Source organism: Crocuta crocuta, unplaced genomic scaffold (assembly GCF_008692635.1).
Source record: "Crocuta crocuta isolate KB4526 unplaced genomic scaffold, BGI_CrCroc_1.0 scaffold248, whole genome shotgun sequence".
Taxonomy (NCBI): Eukaryota; Metazoa; Chordata; class Mammalia; order Carnivora; family Hyaenidae; genus Crocuta; species Crocuta crocuta.
The window spans coordinates 4,926,116-4,949,472 of NW_027532409.1; the positions used below are offsets into that span (position 1 = coordinate 4,926,116).

A 23,357-nucleotide genomic window follows, 5' to 3' on the forward strand; every position below is an offset into this window, starting at 1 on the left:
AGGATGGGTGTGGGGGAAAAAGGGCCAGCGCTGGGGAGGGCCCGCCCCTGGGGGAGGAGGAGGAGGGTACCAGGATGACAGTGAGGACCGGATGTCCAGAGAACACAATCAGAGTGTCAGGGCATGCCACCACGCGATCCACTTACCCTGTGACCCCAGCACAATGCTTATAACCCCAGCTCTCTATGTCATGTTCAAAAGTATCCCCTCAAATTACAGTCACCCTGGTTTTAGGAGGAGGGGGTATGAGGCAGAAGGGCTGTAGAACTTATGGGCTTCCTGCAGTGACCCCCAGGAGCAGGGACACAGGACGTGGAGGAAGGGAGGACAGGGACCTTCCTGCCCACAGCCCCACGGAGGGGAGACGGGTGTGACGTCACGGGCTGGGCTCGAACCCGTCTCCGGCTCACCGTTCTAAGTGACCTTGGGGGGTGTCCGCTGAAAATGTATGGAAGGTACTTGGCAAATGACAGATATTCAAGGCATACTAGTTCCCTCCCGGAGCCTCCCTTGCTCTGGCCAGCAAGGTCACACGGGGAGACCCCGCGTACCCCTGCAGGCCCATCTTAAGAGCCATCTCCTCTGCGGAGCCTGCCTGGTCATCTCTTCCTCCGGCTCCTGTCCTCAGGCCCGGGTCCCCATCACAGGCCTGCCTTCTAGACCGTCCTGCACTCGCACTCCTCTCCCTCTACACGGGGAGTTTCAGGAAGGCAGGGGCACGTATCTTACTTTTAGCTAAACAGCCGGCAGAGTCAGCCGTCGGGGTGGTGTGGGGGACCGGCTCTCAGAGCAGGTGGACCATGGGGACCGCTTGCGTCCCTGCCCTGCTCTCTGCTCCCCAGACCGGGCAGTTTCAGGAGGAACAGACAACTCTGGGCAGGAGGCTTTTACATAATAAAACATCTGCTGATCCAAATCAGACAAAGACTGGGGAGAGAGAAGAGAGTGTGCAACCCCCACCCTCACCGTGCTGGGGAATAATTCTGCTCCTGCCACTTCTTCATTTTTCCTCCTTTCCCTTTATTACTTTGGACATGTGCCGGAAAACGGGATTTGGGATTCAGACATGTGCCAGCTGTGTGTCTCCCCCTGGAAATCATCCTCTTCCGTTAGATGCATCCATCACCTCCACCAGCAAATGGTTGTGATGCCTTCTATTAAGGCCTCTTAAAGAGAGGGCTGCGGCGGTGGGAGAGCAGGGTCTGGGCTGCGGAGACGGCTATGAGGCTTTACACAAATGCTATCTCTTACTCACGTGTGAATGATCTAGTCGCTGCCCCAGGAGAGAGAGAAATGACCATTACAGCATTTAATACCCCCAGAGGCATGGTCTGGAAGTAAGAGTCTTAATGGATTGAACTAACACTTTGCTCTCCTAATGTATTCTCAGACCCAGGAGGGAGGGAAGCAGAGAAACAGTCTGCTCCTTTGGGGCAGTGATTTTCCGAGTCAAGCCAGCTTCCTGTAGGAACCTAATCTCTTTCCAGAGACCCACAAGGCAGAGGAAACCAAAGTCTGTGTCAGGCCCCTTGCTGAACCACCTCGGCCAGGCCTTGGAAAACACAAGCACGCACCCGCCGGCCAGACTCCTGTCGCCTGTCACTCTGTGGAGGAGGAGGAAACCATCGGCCTAGCTGTTCTCTGGGAACGGCGCAGGTACAACGTGTCTCCCACCCTGGGTGTGCTGGGCAATCCCACAAGGGAGAGAACGCCAGGTCTGTTTGCAGACGAGGAAACAGGCTTGTTAGAGAACTGGAACAACGGGCTCAAGTTGGGGCCAGTGGAGAGGCTGAAATTCAACCCAAAATGTGTGTGAGAAGGCGCCCGAGAGAGCCAGTAGATGGGGGGAGCCAGTCCCCGAAGCGGCACCCCCTTACCTAGGCAAAGTCCCACCCTGCCCAGTCCCTGTCCTTTGGGGGAAGACTGCTCTGTGCGTGCTCCAAAGCGGTACAGCCCCCTCCCGGGCTCCGGGCTACAAAGTCCTCCTAAGGGTGAGACTCTAGACGCCGTGTCCTGTGGGAAAAGGGCCTCAGTGGCCCCAGATGCGGAGCAGGTCAGAATGTCAAAGTGCAGAGCTCTCAGAAGCGTAGGACAACTCTGAAGGGCAGGTGACTGGCCAGGGTCCCACAGCAAGCCAGCCACACGGAGCGAGGCCCTGAGCCAGTTCTGCCGAGGCCCTCGTGTTCCTCCGCCACCATCGGCAGCCGGCACGAGCGGTGCCCTGTGCCCTCGCCCTCCGCCCCTTACCCCTGCTCAGCCTGTTTCCAGAGGAGAATCCTATTTGGAGCAAATCTGGGTGGTGGCAGCTACCTCTAGTTATTATAGCTGCCGCAGCAGTTTATAAATATTGAACAGATTCCTCCCAGAGGTCTCGGGAAAGAGTTCTCTTTGTGTGTGTGTGTGTGTGTGTGTGTGTGTGTGTGTCTAAGAGGGGAACCGGGAAAGAGTTCTCTTTGGGGTGTGTGTGTGTGTGTGTGTGTGTGTGTGTGTCTGAGAGGGGAAGAGAGAGTTTGGGAAAAAGAGAGATGCTAGAGGGGAAGAGAGAGTTTGGGAAAAAGAGAGATGCTAGATGGAGGGGGAACCAGGAGTGGGGGGAGAATGGGTAAGAAGAAGGCGAGTCGGGCTGGGGAGAGTGAGAAAGAGGGTGCGCACATCAACTTCCTTCACTACTTCCCCAGCACTTTCAAATGCTCTTATAATAAAGGCTTTGATGGAGCTCAAAAACAGGCAGCAGTGCTGAACGCATAAATATTAAAGCAAACTTTAGACAGCAGGTTTACTATTCAGACATGGAATACAAGCTGTTCTGTTTATGTTAAGAGGGAGAGGGAGGGGCCTGGGCTGGCGGATGGGGAGAACTGTCTTCAGGACAGGGACCTGGGCCGCACTCACAAGCCTGGGTCAGGCCCCTGAAGCCTAAGCTTTAACCGCTCATCTTTTAAAAAGTGCAGGAGGAAGAGGGAGAGGGGGAGAAGGACACCCGTATTTTCACACTGAAAACTCTGGATGACGCAGACATAACCACAGACTAGGACCTGGGAAAGGAAAATCCAGGTCTAACAGATTCCTTAATGACAAGGATGAACTTGGAAGGTCTAATGGTACACTTCCCTAGGGGAAGAACAGGGACATCAGGGATTTCATTAAAATGAGACCCATTTAAAGGAGAAGGAAACATACCTTTTGCTTCTCACGCTAACAGGGGTCATAGGGTTGGAACAGGCCCCCCTCCGGCCCTGAGGAGCTGGCTGTGGGTACTGATCTACCACCTTTCCTGCCTGCCCCTGAGTCTGGGCTGCTGTGAGCTCCGGGTCAAAGGATTAAGGCCAAGGACGTCGGAAGGGAGGAGCCTCTATTTGCTGAGTACATACTCTGTCCCAGGTGCCCGACTGTAGTTCAACTTCAGCCTTCCTGAGGGACAACGCTCACATCAGGTTTGTATTTTACAGAGAGGAAGCTAAGCCCCAAACGTATTAACTGCTGACTTACCCAGACTGACACAGACACACACAATTGTGCTGGTGGTCTGGGAGGCTCAGATCAGATCTACTTATTACTGGACAAGCTCACACACTGATCACAGCAGTAAAGGTAGCTGACGTTTATCAGGCACGTATCACACGCCAGCCGTGCATCAGCGCTGCGCATATGGAACCTCCCGATTCTCACAGAACCTTTTGAGGCGGGTTATCTCCATCTCACAGACGAAGGACTACGGCTTAGAGAAAATAAGTAGCTATCGAAGGTCAAAGGCAGGCCTCTCGCCAGGATTCTGTCCTGCCTCCAAACACCTAGTGGTCATGGTAGCCATGACCTGGTACGAGTCACACACACATCAACATGTCATCAAAAGAGAAATCATGTCAGCTTCTGCAGCTTCGAAATCGCAGAGGCAATGCTCGGGTTACCGAGAGCCCCAAATCAATATAGAGATACATGTTATGAGTTTCTAGAGGAGATTTCAAGCCATAAAGAATAAAAGCAAAGCAAAGGACCAGTAGCCAATTTCTGAAAGCATTTTGGAGTCTTTGGCTCAGTCCTTCTGCCACCAACATTAGAGTTCTGAGTCAGGAACCCTCTGTCTCCTCGGCACAAGAGCCAGCAGCCGCGTGGTCTTCCGGCAACTGTCACCAGTGACTCAGGCATTGAAGAGACCGGCCCGCCGCTTCACAGCTACCCTTGGCACAAGGATTTATACTAGAGAGTATTCCCAGGTTTCGGTTCCTAGGCTGCATCCAAGGAGATGACCACGCAATGAGGGACGCCCACATCTGCCTACAGAGGTCCTGCGCATGCTTCCGGAAGCCACCTTCTTGGCGGATCAGCTTCATGGAGACAGAAAGTACCCGGGTGGCTGCCAAGGACTGGGGGAAGGAGAGCAGGGGGAGTGAGGGTTTAATGCGCACAGGGTTTCAGTTCTGCAAGATGAAAATGAATTTTGTGGGCAGACGGTGGTGATGGTTAATGGTAAATCTGATGTGTATTTTACCACCAGCAGCAGCAGCACCACCACCACCACACACACAAAAAGTACCTCCTCTGTGCAGCCTCCCTGGATCTTTAAGCTCCTTTTAATCTGCAGCAGAATTAACGAGCACGGACATCATTCTGCTATGTGTACTGATTAGCTTCTTCACCTATGATGGGAAGGGCCCAGTGTCTCGTTCATTTTAGGAGGCCCCCCCCCCCCCACCCCCAGGGCCCTGTGAGGCCTAGCAGGTGCTCTATAAGGGCAGCCGCCCTAAAGTTTCTTTCTTAAAAGATGGTAAGACTGTACCGGGCAATCAACAACGTTAGAGGTTTCCTTTCTGTCAGAGGGAAGACCGACTGGGTATATAGTTTTGAGTTTCGATCCAGTTTCCAACATCACTACCAACTCGGGTAATGTCTCTCGCCCTCCGTAAGTCTTGTTTTTCCCGTCTGTAAAACGGGGACTGTAATCCTGCTTCCCAGGGCTGTTGTGAGAACCAGAGAAGATACGTGGAAAGCCCGGCACACAGGAGCACAGAGGATGCGCTTCGGGCCGAGCACTCTGCCTACGGTGGTCCTGGATTTCTAGAACAGCACAAAGAAGCCGGAAGCACGACCTCAGCACACATCCCCAAGAGGCATTAACTGAGCCCTTGCCCCGCACCAGTCACGGGCCAGGCGCAAAACGAGAGGCAGGAGACGGCACTGCCCGTGCGGAGCCTGTGGTGTGGCCTGCCCTGCCTCCGCAAGGAGACTGTCGTCTCCTACGTGGGCACCACGGTGCTCAGGCCCCGAGCCGCTGTCAGCTCCAGGCAAGGCTGGACCTCAGGAGCGCCGGGTAAGCAGTGTGCAGAAAGAGGGACTTTAATGAGCCATCAATTATTCGCAGCTCTCTTGGCACCCCCAATAGGAAAGGAGGGAGGAAAATCCGTGAGAAAGGGGACTGAGATACAAGGGGAAAAGGCCCCTGCTGGGCTTGCCTCATCAGCGTTTTCCTGAGACCTCAAGGGATACATCAGCTGTCATCCTGCCAGCAAAACTTAGGAAATATGTGGGCCATAAAATCAAAGAAAAAGCTTGCATCTAATTAGTATGTTAAAAAAAAAAAAAGGAAGCAACTCAAACTGAAAAACAAAATTAAAATCAAAGAGGACAGACTGATGAGCTGGTTTTCTTTATGAGGCTTTGTTTTTTCAAACCTTTTGATGGAATGAAGGGTGGAGGGAGAAGGGGGAGAGAGTGGAGGCCTTTAAGGGAGGGCCTGAACAGAGCCTCGCTGCCACTCCTGGGGTGACTCAGCTCCACCACCCAAACCGCAGGCAGGAGGGCTTCCCGAAGGAGGGAACGAGCCAGGGCGGGCCTGCGGGTGGGAGTGGGTCGAGAATCCTTCATTATATCCTTAACCTTCCATCTGGGGAGAATCGGGATTTGATTTTTTCAAGTGGTCAGTGTCCTGTGAGAGCCTCTTTGCCCTGGGCAGGGGTGCCCTACGAATCCCCTCTAGTTTCCTTACACAAGCCACCATGTCCTGTCTTAGCCCCGGGCCTCTGCTTTCCCTGCGTGGGATGTGCGTTTCCCTCTAGGACACAGTCCCAGTCCTGGGGAGGAGCCTGTCCCTCCTCCGGGATGCCCCGCTGAGGCCTGTGACTCTAGACTGCTCCTTACCACTCGTCAGTGCACTGCTGGCAACTTCAACTAGCACTTATCACACTGTAATTAGTTTCGAGCCGCTCTCCCCACCAGACTGTGAACGCCTCGAAGATGCGGCTCTTGCTTCCTCTTCTTTGCACCTCCAGTCCTGAACGCAGAGCCCGGCACCCAGCAAGGCCAGCGGAGTAGCCGTCGGGGCGTGTGTTTCATGTAGCTGGGATCGTGGCTGGGCACTCATGCATCCACGGTCCCCCAGATACTGTAACTTCCGTGAGGGCAAGCGTGTGACACCTCGGCGTGGTACCTGACACCGTGCTTAGCCCTGAGGAGGGTGTTGGCCAGCGGTGGCCACATGCAACGTGCACGGGGGTAGGGCTGAGTCTGACGGTGTGTGAGATACTCACCGGGTGCCCCTTTTGCGCCCGGCACTGCTCCGGGTGCTGAGGAGGCACAGTGAACAAGCCAGCCAACGTCCCTTCGTCACAGAGCTTACATTGTAACGTAGGAGACAACACAAAGCGAGTAAACAAATACATAAATAAAAACAATTACAGACTGTGATAAGGGCTAGGAAGGAAATAAACTGGGCGCTCTGACGGGAAGGAACAGATGGGGAAGACGGTGCGGGCTCAGGATGGCGTGTGGAGGCGGCGCTGCCGGATTTACTGCCCACCGGCTGGGCTGGGCCCTGGAAGGGGGGGCCGAGGCCTGGCCGGGGCTCTGGCGGAAGAAAGCAACCAAGGAGAGGACCGAGGGTGGCGGAAGCGAATGGGGCGTCTGTGCCCACCGCCGCTTGAGGCCCTGGGGGGCTGCACCCGAGGCCGAGGGAGAAGGAGGCCGGCTCACGACAGCTGGACACTCTGGATAACCTAAGGTACACGTCTTAGGGTTTCTCAAAGAAAAACACCCACCTACTACGTGTCAGTACCCGTTAAAAACAGCTTTTCCTCCTCAGAAGATCACTGTTTTGATTACAGGGCTGGAGGTGCGGGGAGAAGCCTGCATGCAGGAGAGGAGAGCTGAGAGTAATAAAAAGTTCTAATTGAACAAGTGGGCGTTCAAAGTAAATGCCATTTAAAAGCTGGAGCTGCAAATCACCACAGCTACACCTTAGGGAGGAGGCGGCGTGACATGCCGAGCAGTAACTCATGCGAACGAGACACGGAGAAGGAGCACCGTGTGCCACTGTGGAAGGCAAGGTGCTGGGCGCCGTTCACGAGCGGCTTCCCGTTCCCTCTGTCTCTGGGAGAGAAACTAATAGATTCCAATACCCCAAACTCTCCATCTGTGAAGCGGACAGGAGGGATGTACCCCTCCCATGGGGCGGCCGTGCTAAAACATGGGGTTTCCAGCTCCCGCATCTGAGTTGTGCTTGTCTTAGCCTCCAAGACCCAGCTCGACGCCACTTTCACACGATTTCCGTAGGATTTTGGCTGTGCCTCACTTATAATGACAGTGACAATTATCATCATCGTATTTCATAATTGTTATGATAGCTAACATTTACAGAGGACTTATTAAGGGTCAGACATTTTCAGTCTATCATCTTTTTTAATCTTCTCACCCATCCTATGAGGTCACAGAGCAATTGGGTATCTCGCCTGAGGTAACCCAGTAAGGAACAGAGCCAGGATTCAGTTCCGGGAGCCGGATCCTGGAGACCATGGCTTCTAACTTCTCTTCCCTTTATTACATGTACCATTTATCTTCACATTTCATCTCCCACCTATAATGGGACTTATAAGCCACTTACTTACAGGCGAACCCTTTGAGTAAATCTGGCCTAATCCCTTACCTTGGAAATGGGCAGAACGTGGGCCAGAGCGGGGAGTAAAAACCTGCCTGCAGCTACCAGTCTCTCCGGGCTTTCTCTGAACTCTGTCGTTATCAGTACCGCGAAGGTCAATACGGGCCTCTACTGCTGTGTGTGTTAAGTCTGTGCTAAGTGGCCCACGGGCGCAGCTGCACCAGAGTCGAGTTCAGGTACCCTGTGATTGAGAGCCTGCTCACCAGTGGAGGCCTAAGGGCCACTCCATCTGAGTAAGGTCCCAAAGGTGGAACGGCATTTGAGTGACTCCCTGGGACAGGTGAGGGAAGGAGGGACGCTCGCCCGACAGAGCACTATCTGAGTGCCAGCCACTAGACCGGACGCTGTCAGGTGGTAGCTCCTGAACCTTCGCAGAATTTCTTCTACGTCATTCGCACAGCTGGGGGAAGGCAGAGCTAAGGCTCTTTCTGCCCCACCACAGTGCCTAAGACTCACATCCTTCCATCTTGCCTAATTCCAGGCATTTCCCGTTACTTCCCTGTGTTGTCTCTTGTTTGTTAAGTGTCTTTGAAATTCTGAATGGAAGGGCCAGAGGCACAGGATCCCCAGGCTAGTCTTCGGGATCCTGACAAAGACGACCGGGACACACAGTGAACACGATGACACCCCTGAAGTGCAGAGAAGCCGTGCACCGAAGTCCAGGGACCCCGACAGACACTCGAGAAGTAAGCTTTGCCTAGTTCTGATGGAGCCCCACACACAGCAGCACCCAACTCACCCTTGATGATGTGCCTGACGATCTTGATGGAGCTCCCTCGCATGTTCAGGATCTGGTGGACCCTCTGGCGAATCTAGGAGGAAGGGGGAGAGGGGAGAGGAAGGAGAAGCACCGTTTGTCCCGGCAGACCCTGGCACACATCGTGGAGAAAGCACGCACCTCACTGCCACCCCTAAAGAAGAGCCACCCCCCACCTCCCCCCCAGATACAGGGAGTCAAGGGGAGTGAATGGGCTCCTTTCTCAGAGTGTCTGCCTGGGGAGGGGCCCAGGAGGGAGGCAGGCTCGGCAGGCCTGGCAGGGCAGCCCTCCTACCTGGGGCACGCTGGCATTGCAGATCTCCGCCATGATGTAGCAGATGTGCTGAAGGACAAAGAGCCCCGCGTCCAAGCGCCGGAGGTAGAACTCATCCTCCGTGTCGTTGTCTATGATCTCTCCACGCCGGACCATGTCCTGGAAATGGAGGGGTGTTTGGGAATAACAGCTTGGCAGTGAGCAGGGGGAGACAGCAGGCTTCTTGTCTGCCCATGACACACGAAAGAACAGTAGTAACAACAACAACCACAGACCATTCTGCCCCGGATGTCTCCTCCCCCTCCCATCATATCCTAAAGTACCCTTCGTATATTTTCATTTTTAATGGACTGGAGGCCCAGGGAGTCAGATTAAAGCCCATTTTCTTCTGTGCAATGAGTCAAGGCCAAAATGATCTCATCCACATATTCAACCTAAAAAAAAAAAGCTGATAGGGACACAAATCTCAGCTATTTATCTGTTTCCACTCCTTCTATACTTTGTGGTTCCGGCCTCCACAGATCCCTTCTAGAAGGCGTACAGAACTCTCTTTCCCTTCCCAGTCGGGTGAAGCTGGGGAGGGGCGGCCCCTTCTCCACGGCTCCGTCCTGCTACGTTGGTGAGACCGACGCCACAGGCGCCCACCTCACATGCACGTCCCTCTGTACTCACGCTGTAGCAAAGTGCTGCCCGGCTTCGGCTCCGCTCACAAGCCGACACTCCCCCAGGCCAAGTCCCGACAAGCAGCAGGGGTCTCTTTCCTCAACCACTGCAACCGCAGACCTACCAGATTCGCTGGCCCCAAATCTATTCCTCTCCAGTGGGGTTTTCTTCTTTTTTGAACAGCTTTATTGAGATACAATCATAATCCATACAATCTGCCCATTAAAAGTGTACAATCTGATGGCTTTTAGTATATTCAGAGCTGTGCGACCGTCACGATTGCTGTGGGACATTTGCATCACCACTGCCCCGAAGCTCCCCAGCTGGTGGATTATTAATGCCTCCATCAGCAGAGCTCCTCTCCCCACCTCGGGGCCTTCGCTGTCTTCCTTCCTTGGGATTCCAGGGTATCTCTGAGGCCAGCACTGCTTTCCTGCTCCCTCTACCACAAAGCCTTTCCGGACTACCGGTGGCCTTGCCACTGCTCCTCTCCGAAGGCCCTGAGAGCACCCCGACACGCCTCTCCCCGACACGACCTCTTCCCGCACGTCATGCTCGCACTGATTTCCGCCGTCACCTCCCTCTGTTGAGAACTTCCATCTGCAGCTCCCTCCTTTCGTGAACTCTATGAACTCTGGTAAAGCAGGGACTGAATTCTGTCTCTGTGTCCCTGCTCAGTAAACATCCGCGCGGCGAACGAGAGGGAAAAGACATCTCTGTTTTGGGCTGTCAGCTCTCAGGAGTGAGAAGTGGGTGAGGGACGCGTTCTGCGCGACTGGCAGGCTGGCCTGAGAAGACAGGTGCTTGATACATGCTTCTGATGGCAACAATCCATTTCCTAATTCCGACAGTAGTTTTATGGCCATAGTTCCCGCTGACAACTCGGGCTCCTATCACTGATAGAAGCCCTTGGGACCCTGCTTTCCACTCTCCCAAACTTGAAGGACTTACCACTTGGTTATCAATCTCCAACAAGAACCCTTCAGAGACTGTTTAGACGCAGATAATGCACTCCTTTATTTGCCCGAGGGGCCGGCCTTTAGCAACACGAGGCTACTTTTCATCTCGCTCCCAAAGGCCTCTGTCTGAGGCAGAGGCGGGCTACGCTGTCTGGCAAATCACCACCACTAATTCCTAGCTTCATTTAGTAGCAAATTCCTTGGTAATCTGGTAATGGTGTTAATGTTCACGAGGTAGTCACGGAGCACTGGACTGATGTCCGAGGAGTTTAAAAATAGAAGGGTCTCTTTAGCTTCTCATTTACTCATAATCATAACTCCCTGCTCCAGAACGCCTAAGTGTTCAGCAGCTGGGGGCACAGGAAGCAAAATTACTCCTGACTTCCACTCATGCAAAAAGCACTTGCTGCTAATACTTTACATTTCTGTAATGCTGTAGAGTTTAAAGTGTTATTATATATGTGGCCCTTACTACCAAATTTAAAGAGAGCAGGGAAGGGATTATTAATCCCACCGTACAAATTAGAATCCAAGGCACACAGAGGTTAAGTTAGTTGCTCGTAATAACATAATTACCAGTTACTGGAATATGGACCCCCTGGGGACAGGAATCCTGTCTGATTCACCTCTGAGGTACAGATGATTAACTTAACGCCAAGTGATCAGATCCCAGCGCAGCTAAGCGCCCAGTGGCAAGGACGCCATTCTAAGCATTAGGCAGAAGAATAAAAATGGAGGTAAAGGGGAGGCCCTGGTCAGCTGTCTGGGGAGGTCACAGAGGCACAGGAAATGACCAGAAAGAAAAGGCACACGTTGCACCCTCAAGTTAAAAAGAATTATAAGTGGTGGGTGCCGATCAGGGTTAAGATGGGAGGGCTTCTGGGAAGAAGTGACTTCTGGGTAAGGTTTTAAGGTTCATGAGAGAGACAGCAGAATGAAGTCCCGAAGGATGACGGCCGGAGGATGATAGCCTTCGGGTGTCTGAGGCCTTAAGCTGTTCACGCTCTCTACCCCCCACCCCGCCCCGGGACGACCCGGCCTGCTCTCCACTTTCTGGCCTCCTCACCTTTGTAACGTTGGTACTTTGCCCACCCCAGTCTCTATCATAATATAAAGTCTGAAATGTGATACTCCTTTTAAAACTTTTCTTGAGATCTTTGAAAACTTCTCAAAGTTTTCCAACTTGAAAAGTTTTCCAACTAGATACTCGTATTTTTTTAGTCCGTAAAAACCCCCACAACTTGGATTTATATCTCTTTTATGGCACCTCCCGTGACCTGCCTTGAACAGTATGTCAGATGGGTGCCTCTTTCCCGTATAGGTTCCTTGAAAGCAAGAGGTGTGTTTTACTCTTCTGTGGATCCTAGAAAGCACCTTGCATGGCATTTTGGGCATCGTGGGCTCTTAGAAAGGATGTTATCAAACAGGGTTGAAAGAAATGCAGGCAAAAGCTCAGTGCTATTTAATGAGCCATGTGTGCTAAGATTCTCACAGATAGGGAGATGGGGGAAACACCAGGAAGTGGTGAGGGCCGGGACCTTGGAGGGCCAGCTGGTGGGAGGCCTGAGTGCTGGCCAGAGAGGCGGGACACAATGGGCCGGAGGCCATACCGTGCGGGGAAAATGTAATGAGGATGTGACAGACTCGCTGGCTTAGAGCCCTGAGAGGCAAGCAGAGCACATGGCTGAGAAGCCAGGTATCAGCCTGTGTGAGGAGTAGATCAGACGGAGGAGAGGAGAGGAGAGGTGGTGAAACTTTTGGAGGTTTGCAAACATGGAAACTGGAAGTGGAACACATTTCATCCATCCACCTGATGAGGATTTCCCGAACCCCGGCGTATGGGCCAGGCAGCATACGGTGTGCTGGGCGCGGCAAACATAAATAAAACGGTCTACATAATCAAGGAGATTATAGCCTAACGATACTGGCAAATAAGAACACATCATCAATTTTTAAAAACGCAGTAACGGCTATTATCATGGACCTCTCAAGTTGTGCTGAGGGCTGTGGGAACCCAGAAGAAGGACACGCTATGTCTAGTCTGTGGGGACCGAAGCCTTCAAAGGAGATGTGCACTTGAGGCAGCTTCTGAAGGTGCCTGACAGGCTGGGAAGGCTATTCTGAGGAGGAGGAGGAACAGCACGGATCAAGGCACAGAAAAGTAAACTGGGCGAGGGTGAGAGAGCAACGGCGGAGCGTCCAGACCACTGAAGGAAAGGTTAGAAAGGACTGAAGGAGTGTGGTTCTTTGCTTAGTAGGTCCTAGCTATCAGCAGACGGTATTATTTTTGATTGATTGCTATGTACGAGGCATCACGTGAGGCAGTCTGAATAAAACCACGGCTGCCACGGTCTCTCCACCGAGGACGAGCAGCCAGTGTTTACCAAGGGCTTCTTACGTGCCAGACAGAGGTCTAAGTGCTTTCAAATTTCTTTGCTTCTCACAGATGCTGGGAGGCAGGGCTCACTACCCCCATCAGAGATGAGGACACGGCCGAGCCACCTCCCCAAGGCCAGCGGGTGGCAGAACTGGGATTCAAACCCACGTCTGTGTTCTTTTCATATGGCCATGTTTGTGTGGGTACAGATTTCTGAGTTGTCTGAGAGAACAAAGGAAGATGCTGACTAAGAGTGGGAGAAAGCCTCAAGAATGGAACTCGGCAAAATGAAGTTTCTTCAGTTAGGTCTGAGGAGCCCTGGTGATTTCTCCTTTTGCATGCTCTCCCCCACAATCTGATCTTCTTTTAACCGGTTAAGGCAGGTACATACTGCACCTTCCCGTTTCTCTAAATATTGTCATCCAGAAAGGATGGACCCAGGGGAGCAATGCCGAACTCCATTTTCCCCTTTTTCCTTAGAACTTCAAGCCTCTGACAACGTTCAATTCAACATGCTACTTTTAGATATACGGCCAGATGATTTGAAAGTGAAAATTTCAAATGTAGATCTGAGATAGGATGTTAGCTCATCTCCAAGAAAGGCATCGCCATTGCTGCGTTGAACATGCACAAAGATGAAACAGAGATTGGCTTCTAAGACGAAGTCTCTGCCCTGACAGTTTTAGAAGCATCATAGAAACCGGCCGGTGGAGAAGGTGACTGCTGTCAGGATAGCACCTTATCTAGCCTGTTACAACTCTGTGGCGGGTAGTATTTACTGAACGGATTCTGAGGTGCCGAGCGAGAATGTGCGCTCTGTGTTCAAAGGGAAATAAAAGGAGGAGGAGGATTATGTACCATTCTGATGGAAAATAAGAAAGTTTGGGTACAGTTCTTTTAGGGATGTCATCTTTAGTCTGTTTTAAGAAGTAGGATCATATACCACCTTAATTGTAAATGGATTCATGAATTTCTGCCTCTGTTTCTGGGATCTTAAGACATGAGATTAAAAAAACCGGATGCGGAGATAAGGAAGTAGAACTACCCTCTGAAAGACCTCGGGGTATCTGAGCCTCTAAGACAGCTGCCGGTATAACCCGGCTCGTGACCCTGTGGCCAGGAGTCAGCCTCTGAAGTCATGTGAAAGTAATATTAGGGATGAAGAAAAACATCATCACGAGCTTCTCTTCACCTTATTAATTCCCTCATAGAAGGCTCTGGAAGAAACGAAGGAGTCTGATTTAGAACACTCTGATGAGTGTGTACTCATAGCTACATGAGTAGCACACTTGCTTCACTACCTAGCAGTAGGGAGGGAATGACTTATGCCCAAATGACCAGTAAGACAAGCTTCAAAGTCAACTAGACAAAGGGGGAAGCCAGCTGGCCCATGCAGAGATGAATCCTGCCGCTCCACATCCTTAGCACATGGGTACTAAACTTAGTGCAGGGGTACAACAGGCCACACATACCTCACTCTAAAAAAGATACCCAACCTCCCTTGCCTTCTTTCCCTTTTAAGAGACCCTCTGACATTAATTATAAGAAGGATTTAATTAGACACTGGGACTTCTCTGAATTATGATGCATAAATTATACAAACAGGTTCCTCTGCCAAAGCAGGACAGAGTGCTGTACAAAGGAGATCAGATCCTGCTAACGCTAATTTACCAGTATCCTAATGCAAGTCATCTAACTTCGTGCCTCAGCTTCTTGGCCTGGAAATGAGAAGCCTGTGCCGGATCAGGGAGGGAAACAGGTTTATTCAGAGCGCCCCCACTAGCTCACTGCAATGGCTATCAAGTACCACCCGGAAGAGGGCTGTGAGGCCAACTGGAGCCTGTGGGGGAAGAACACTGAGATCAGTTAGCTATGCCTGTGCAGACTGCAGGATGGGGAGAGGCAGGGGGCCTCAATGCTGGCTGCCCTGATCTGGTCCTCTGGAAGGTTCCTTTTAGCTTTGATAACTCCGGGCAAATCTTGGAGTGAGCCACCTCCACATCCAGATGTGACAGATTTCTGCCTGTATCTGGGTACATATGTGGACGGACTGAAGTGCTGACTGACGGTGTTCTCAGACAGTCAGAAGAGCCACTGTAAGGAATGCCTCAAGCAGGGGACGTGAGCCATCACTCTGACAGGACACAATGGTCAGCACTGACAATCAGCTGATCCTCTAACAATAAATGAAACTTCCCTGTGACAAAGAGACGAGCCCTGGATCTGCTGTTACATGAGGCCATTCTAAAACCATCTGGACATGTAAATCGAGTGCTTTTCCAATGGCAACATGATTAACAGGGATTAAAGAGAAATTCTGAAAATCCACGAACTTCCTTCAGTATTGTAAACATATCTTACTTTAAAAACTTTCAGGGGCACCTGTGTGGCTCAGTGACACATCTGAGTCTTGATTTCGGCTCAGGTCATGATCTCATGGTTCGGTTTGTGAGTTCGAGCGCCATGTCGGGTTCCCCACCTACACTGTGGAGCCTGCTGAGGATTCTCTCTCCCTCTTTCTCTGCCCCTCCCCTGCTTGCACGGTCTCTTTCTCAAAAAAAAAAAAAAAAAAAATATTTTTCAGGGTGAAAATCTATTGGTACATTAAACTGTATCTGAAATGAGGCAGAGAGTTAAAATTTCAAGGACGTCTCTCACAAATTCATTCATTCAACTCTCACCTCTGAGGAGAGAGAAGGTGACTGTCTTCTTTGTGAAGCAATGACAACTCAACGTCCACAGACGTGCTTTTTACTTTTGAAAGCCGGGTATCTTCATTAACCTCACTTGCTGTTTGTGCCCTGTGTCGGGTACACACATTTCAAATATCATTTTCAGATTTCACAGATGGAGAAATTGAGACAGACGTCAAATGACTGTCACTGAGTTTCGGTTAAAGACTCTGGTGAAACGTGATTTCCTCATCCAAGACTTTCTTCTATCTGTCCTATCCCTCTGGTGAGAGATGGGATGCAACGAATGGATGATGACAAGGGCAACATTTCCAGAGGATTTACTGTGTGCCAGGCACTGGGCTAAGCGCTCACGATTTCTTATCTTTTCCTCCCGAGCAAGCACCCCAGGAGGCAGGAACTTCGACTTTGTCTACCTTTCAGATGGGAAACAGAGGCTTAAGGAAGTGACAGATCTCCTAAGGCCACAAAGCTCATGGCTGAGTAGGAGCCTGAGACAGGATAAAACCCAGGTAAGTTTGGCTCCAAGCCTGTGATTACTTTTGGAGCTCAAGTTAGGAAAAAGTCTTTGTTTTATAGACCTTTTCCAGTATTAGCATATGAACAAATAGATAGGATTTTTTTTCTTGATGCCTTATCTAGGGCCTAAAGCAAACCTGCAGCATTAAATAGAAGGTTGTCTGGTTTCCTGGACTTGTCTCGTCCTTGTCANCTACATGCAGTTTGGGAGAGGTGGAAAAAAAGGAAAAGACACGCTGGAAGGTCTGGTGGTGTTCACTCCATGAGAGGCTGGAATAAAAACTTTGATGGTAATTCGGTGAATAGCGCATTAAGTAGAACAGATTGCGATTCACAGCAGCACAAGCCTGTTTGGGGGCTGCTAAAATAAACAGATTCATCTCCAAAGATACACAGGGAGGTGGTACGTGTGGTGTCAAGGTGCCATTTCTGCAGGGCTGCGTGTTGCTTCTCCCCTCCCCCGGCCACAGCCTCACTCTAAATGGTAATGTGTCAGGAGCTCTACGAACCGAACCGCGGCCTTTCCTCATGCCTCCATCGCTCTCAGCAGGCAAGTCGCGAGCCTCCAAATGAGCATGTGAGTGCCATTTCTAATCTGCCCCTGACAGGCAGCGAGCTGCCCCTCACTGATGGAAGGAGACAGTCATAAAAGAAGCTGCTATAAGCCAATAAGGATCCCTCGTCTTAATAAGAGGGGACGTGACTCAGAGCCCCGACGGGTCACAGTTACCGCCGGCAGTCATGGGCAAGAACACACCCACCATTTAGAAAAGGCCCATTTCTTTGTTTCTTAAGAAGCAAGTGGGGGGGCAGGGAGGGGCGCCTGGGTGGCTCAGTAGGTTAAGCGTATGACTTTGGCTCAGGTCACGATCTCATGGTTCGTGAGTTCGAGCCCCGCGTCGGGCTCCGTGCTGACAGCTAGCTCAGAGCCTGGAGCCTGTTTCAGATTCTGTGTCTCCCTCTGTCCCCGACCCTCCCCTGCTCATGCTGTCTCTCTCTCTCTCAGAAATAAATAAAACATTAAAAAAACAAAAAAGAAGAAGAAGAAGCAAGGGGGGATGCAAGTATGAGAGAGATGGGTAAATGCAGACGTGTGGTGGGGGAAGAGGGGGTGGTGCACACACACCGGCAAATAAAACCCACAGAACTCTAAGAGCTTCTGAAATAGAGCAGCCTGTTAGAGAAGGAACGTAGACACTGCCAGTCATTATTAGCCAAGGAAACTGAGGCTGGAGAATTAATACAAGGTGTCTTATTTTTTGGTTTTTATTTTGGAGAACTGGAACTACCTGACAGCAGCTCTGATAAGAATCCAAGGATCTCGGGCCAGAGCTCTGCCCATGCGGGAGAAATGGACCATGTGTAAGGCCAGTCCTAGCATAGGCGCATGGGACCGGGTTCTACAAACAATCTCATCAACCTTCACAACGACCCTCTGGGTAAAGTTACCACGAAAATTAAAACACGCATAGGGCAAGCCATTTCCCAAAACACAGAGCGTGTGTGTGGCTAAGCTGAGATTTAACCTTGGGCCATATGACTTCGGGATTCATGTTCCTTCCACGTTACCATGATGCCACCATGACGGGTGTGTCTTCAATTTCTAAATTTACTGAAAACGCAAAACAAAACAAAAAAACATTCAGGACTGCTCCTTTGAATTTTGACAACTTACAAGCCAGCCCTGAGTGAACAAGACCTCACCCCTCATAGCAGATACTAGAGCATAAGGCCAGAAAATAACAATCCTGTTGGGGGTGCTGAGAAGGTAAGAGCAGCCCCTGCTTGTGAGGACTTAGTTTCAGAGGGAGAGCACGACAAGTACACAGGCCAAAAACACTTACGATAACAGCTACCACTTACGGCGTCCTTCCTTGTGCCAGAAACTATTCTAAGTATATGTTAGTTTATTTTGTCTTCCCTGCAAACCTTCAAGGTAGGTGTGATTATTCTCCTCCTTTTCCTGATGAGGAAGGTGAAGCAGAGTCAAGATGTGGGTCTATGCAGGGCAGGCTGCAGAGTGCGGGGGTTTGGGGGAGGGTCCTCGGGGCGGCGAGGGCAGGGGCGGCTTTCTGCAGGAGCCGGCCAGCAACTTGAAGCAGCGTGCCTGGCACACGGTACACACTCAACATGCATTTACTGCCTGGCTTTTCTGCCAAAGCTCTTAGGGACACGGAGGACTTTGCCAGCTGCGGGAAGGGGTGAGGGGAGGATGGCAGGGAGAGGTATTCCAGGCAAACAGCAGAAGGCTCACGGAAGCAAAGGTTCCGTGGGCACGAGTGGTATGGAAGGGTTTCTGCACACATCCTTAGGGAAGGAGCGGTGAGGGATGCAGCTGGGGTGCCAGGCGGCACCCAAGCGGGAAAGCCCGGCAGGGCCCAGAACGAGTGCAGAGTGTAGCCTGCAGGTAGTGCAGAGCCAGCGTGTGCTGGGTTTGGGTAGGGGAGTGCCACAATGTGTTGTAATTTTAGAAAAATTCTCTGGTTACCGTGTAGGCAATGAACCAGAGAGGACAGACCCAGAGACAGAGCAACTGGTTAGTGAGGGGGGCGCAGCACTGAACCAAGAGGAACAGATGCTGGCTGCCTGAGTGTGCACAGCGCAGCGGTGGTGGGGACAGGGAAACACGAAGAGCCCGGACAGAGGTTGGAGGTAAAACTATGCCAGGTGGATGCGTGGTGGGAGGGGGAGAGGAAGGAGGAAGATGATGCCCAGGTTTGTGACCTGCTTATACTGGTGAGGGAGTGGCCCTGGCATGGCGAGGGAGAAAGGATACATGGTTAGGGCCAGAGACCGGGCTTTGGACTCACCGAGCCACAAAGCCTACAGGGGATGTCCCGTGGGAGTGGCTATGAGAGTCTGCAGACACTTGGGGAGTCGCCAGGGCACAGCCTGGATCTTACCGGGCTTGCAGCAAGCCTGTGAGCATGGCAGGGGAGAGCCCACGAACCCACTGAAACAGGCGGTCAGGGAAGATGAGAAAAGCCGGAGCGCGCAAGCCGCACAGCAAGGTAAGTGGCAGCGGCACAGGACAAGAGCTGAGCTCCTCTGACTTGCCCTCTGGGGCAGGTAGAAGGGATGGCTGCTTGGGAAGGGGACAGGCGGGGGGCCACGGGGGGTGAGCAGGCATACGGCTAAATCTGTGGGTATCTAAGGGAGAGGAAAAAGCACCAGGACACGCCCTCCACCACCAACACTGGCTTCAGCCGTGGTCTGGCAAATTCATGGACTGAGAAAGTTTGGGAACCACTGATTTGAACAACAGCTGAGAGGAACTCTCAGCAAGATTCTCCTTTATAAAAGCATGTCCCATGGGGTGCCTGGGTGGCTCAGTCGGTTAAGCATCTGACTTTGGCTCAGGTCACGATCTCGTGGTTCATGGGTTCAAGCCCTGCATTGGGCTCTGTGCTGACAGCCAGCTTAGAGTCTGGAGCCTGTTTCAGATTCTGTCTCTCCCTCTCTCTCTGACCCTCCTCTGCTCACACTGCTTCCCCCCCTCCTCAGAAATAAATAAAACATTAAACAAAACAAAACAAAAAAAAAAGCAAAGCACGTCCTGGGAGCTTCCAGCACAGTCAGATAAGAATCAATGGCGGTCTCCTACTTCTGTCTGCATCCTTGCCCAGTGCTGTAGGACCACGGGCCCCACGCATCCATTCCTGTGCTCTACCCACTTCTGTACAAATCTTTAAGTGAGTTTTAAATGCTAAAGAAATAGTCCAAGTCTGTTTCAGACACCAGGTCTTGTGGATACTGTTTCATTACAAGAAGTCCATCTTCCTCTTTTCAGGATAAAGCCTAGAATGATTTAACTGTGGCAAAATTGTAAGTCATTACGGTGCAAAGTATGTGGTGAGAACACTTTATTGAATAAACCTGCTGAGTATAATTTTCCCAGGAACTAAAAAAGGGAACCCTCTCTCCAAGGCTCTCCTCCCTCTTTTAAAATCCTTGCCAGTACCTATATAATTATGTCTTCCTTCTGACGGTCAGAAGCCAGGCATCTGTACATTTAACCAATAGAAGCCAGAAGGAACCAACGAGAAGTCAAGACAACCTCCCAATACCAGGGCCCCTGGCATTTCCTGGGCTTTGTGTTGTTTGGGGAGTCGGGTGAAATCTGCTAAGACAAGCATCCTGCATATTTACAGATCACGGAGAACTGCTGCTCACCAGAAGAGTCGACGAATTACATGCCCTTTAAAAGTTCAGGTCAAACCTTGTAGCCAGGAGCCCCGAGGGCATATGTCCAGATACACTGCGGCCCTGGAATCAAACAGCCGCAGAACAGAATACGGAAGCAGTGTGCCACTGTGCCTGACGTGGAAGTCTTTGACAGTCACAGATCGCTGCAGGAATGGGATTCGAACTGAGTTTGTGTAGAATTACCAGGTTGTCCCATAGACCTTGTGGAACACTGCCACAGGTAGGCCACAGAGTCTACGTGATGTCCTTAGATACTTTTGATGATGGGGCTAATTATAAATGCTTATATATTTTTGTGAGAAAGAGAGAGAGAGACAGAGGGTGTGCAGTGGGGGAGGGGCAGAGGAGGAGGGACAGATGATCTCAAGTGGGCCCTGTGCAGGCACCAGAAAGCCCAACACGAGGCTTGAACTCATGAATCGTGAGATAATCCCCTGAGCTAAAGTCAGACACTCAACTGACTGAACCACCCAGGATGACAGGGCTGATTATAGAGGAAACAAAAATTAGGGTTAAAAAGGAGAGTCAAGAAAAAAAAAAAAAACAAACCCAAAGAACTAAGGAACAATGTAGAAAAACCCAGGACCCTCAACTTTCCTTCATAGCCAAGGACAAATGTTAATTTCATCTCATGAGCAACGGTCTTTATTTACTGCTTGTTGGTTACTATGTAAGTCCTGAGAATATGATGGACAAGAGAGATTACAACACCAGACACAGTAAACAGCTAACTTATGACAGGTTATGAATAGGCACTGGGGATGGGGGTGCTGCTTTTTGCACACGGCGATCACTGGAAACCTGTCTGGGGAGGTACATTTTGGCTGAGACCTGAAGGAGGACGGCAGCACCGGCACCAGAAGAGCCAGGACATGGGGGAGACGCAAGTGCAAAGGCTGTAGGGCAGGAAGGAGGGCACAGGGGCAGGAGAGGACGTTAACGAAACAGGGAGCACCCAGATCATGCAGAATCCTGCAGCACGAGGGAAGTCAGAAAAGGTGAGTGCACGCAGGGCGGACAGGGGTGCAAATGGGTCTTAAAGAGATAACGCAAGGTTCTCTGGCCGCCGGTTATGTGCCAACAACCTGTGAAACAGCTTTCAGCTTTCACCAAATCCTCCTTTTGTAATTCCCCTAAGTACACAGGTTGGGACACACACCTCAAAAAGAAACCAGCACCAAGGAAGACAATAAGGCAGGGAATCTAAGCTACTGGTCCAGTCAGAAACGAGAAAGGAGCCGGGCTTCAAAGCCCATACTCCCACTTCTCATCCTTTGCTCTTGTGGTCTAACTTAGCACCCGCACTGGCTCCCCCTGCCCCTCCCTGGCTCCTGTTCCTCTAGTTGGACATGCCTGACACCTCTCTATCTTTTAAGGTGCAGCTCAAGTCTTGCCTCATGCATGTAACAGCTGAGGGAGCCCCTAGGTACAGCCGACTGCCCCCCAGCTCCCTGGGTGCCTCCAGATCTCACCAGGAGTGCCGCCCCCGGGCTCCTTCCTCCTCCAGCACCTCTGCATCTCACCCCCCCCCACCCCCGCCCCAGCAGCTGGCCCGATGCCTTGCACAGGCAGGAGTCTGAGAAATATTTGCCAAATGACTGGATGCTCTCCAGTGAATCTTGGTCAACTGCAAACCATGGCCATGTGCACTGTGCCCAAGGAAGTCTGAAGTTTACAGCAAAGAAGGGGGCTCTGAGACACTATAAATGCCAATACCTGACCCCCCCATCACCTGGGTCAATACCTGACCCTGTTATCTAAGGTCTTTTTTGTTGCAGACTTGGTGAAGTGTGTGAGATATTTATTCATGACTGATCTCATAGTCAATGTCATCAAATGACTGAGAAATAAGCATTCAATTCGAGTCAACAAATATTTGCTGAGTTCCCAATGGGTGTAGGACATCCAAGTTTAATGGAGATGGTGTGGGGTGAGGCGACAAATTGTTTATGGCCTGAGAGAGAGGGCTGCATGCGGGAGAGGTGAAAAAGAGGTCATTTTGTCCCACGTCCCTGTACACCTGCGAGGCGGCTATATTGGCCAGGTCGGAGCCAGAGTGCTGGCAGAGGGCACAGCTCACATGCACATACCCGTCTCTCTGAGTGGTGCTGAGGCTGCTGAGCACTAATGGCCTGGGGATGTTTGCCAGTGCCCAGCAAAACAGCCTTGGCATCAAGGAGACGGATGTTTGTCGGGGAACGGCCGGGGCTCCGGTGCCCGTGGCACGCACGTGCTCTGTGCATGCCGGAGCAGGGCGGCTGCAGCGATTACTCTCCCTCACCATCGGTGCTAATCAATGTTACACCCTCTTCGATGCTGATAATAGATAATCTTGTGGGCAGCAGGCCAAGTTTCCTGACGGCCACATGCAAGCTGCTCCCCCTCATGCCCGACAGCTTACTTGGTCTCCGTCAGCAAAATGTCTATTCCAGCTTCCTCTTGAATGAAGCAGATGACGGTACCAACTCTGGTCTGTCAGGTGGCCTCCTTCCGGGACAGATGGCAAGGGGGATGCCCTCAGGAAAGGGACTGCTCACTAGCTTAAAAGCTGCACAAGAACTGAGAAGGCGNAAGGTGCTCTACATACTTTATGCTTAGTGTTTATAATAACCCCAAAAAGAAGTGTTATTTCCATCTTACAGATGAGAAAACCAAAGTTTAGAGAGGTCAACTCATCTGTCTGAGGTCTCAGAGCCAGGGCATGGCAGAGCTGGAATTAAAATCCAGGCTCCCGTGACTCTGCACTCACCAACCTTTCCTCCAATGCTGCTGCTCCTCTGTACTAAGGATAGCTCGGTCACCGATCAGCCTCTCACTGTGCTTCTCCTCCGTCCCACTGCTAAAAATCGGCAGGGTCCCCACAAGATGTTCACTTGAACCTGAGGGACTCCTTTAAGCTGAGGAGGACCTGAGAAGTCACCTTTGCTGCTACCATGTTACAGCCAGGAACAGGCTACATGAAGCATGGTGATGAGCCCTGGC

At 51.4% G+C, this 23,357-nt stretch overlaps 1 protein-coding gene across 1 annotated transcript in view; it reads right to left on the reverse strand.

Annotated features, from left to right (window-relative positions):
- The window catches only part of CTNNBL1 (catenin beta like 1), a 161,039-nt gene that overhangs the window by 1,669 nt on the left and 136,013 nt on the right, over nucleotides 1-23,357 (reverse strand). The window contains exons 14-15 of the mRNA XM_077778830.1: nucleotides 8,980-9,117; nucleotides 8,667-8,739 (exon numbers count right to left, since the gene is read on the reverse strand). Of these exons, the coding sequence (XP_077634956.1) occupies nucleotides 8,667-8,739; nucleotides 8,980-9,117 (211 nt within the window). The remainder of the gene's footprint in view (nucleotides 1-8,666; nucleotides 8,740-8,979; nucleotides 9,118-23,357) is intronic.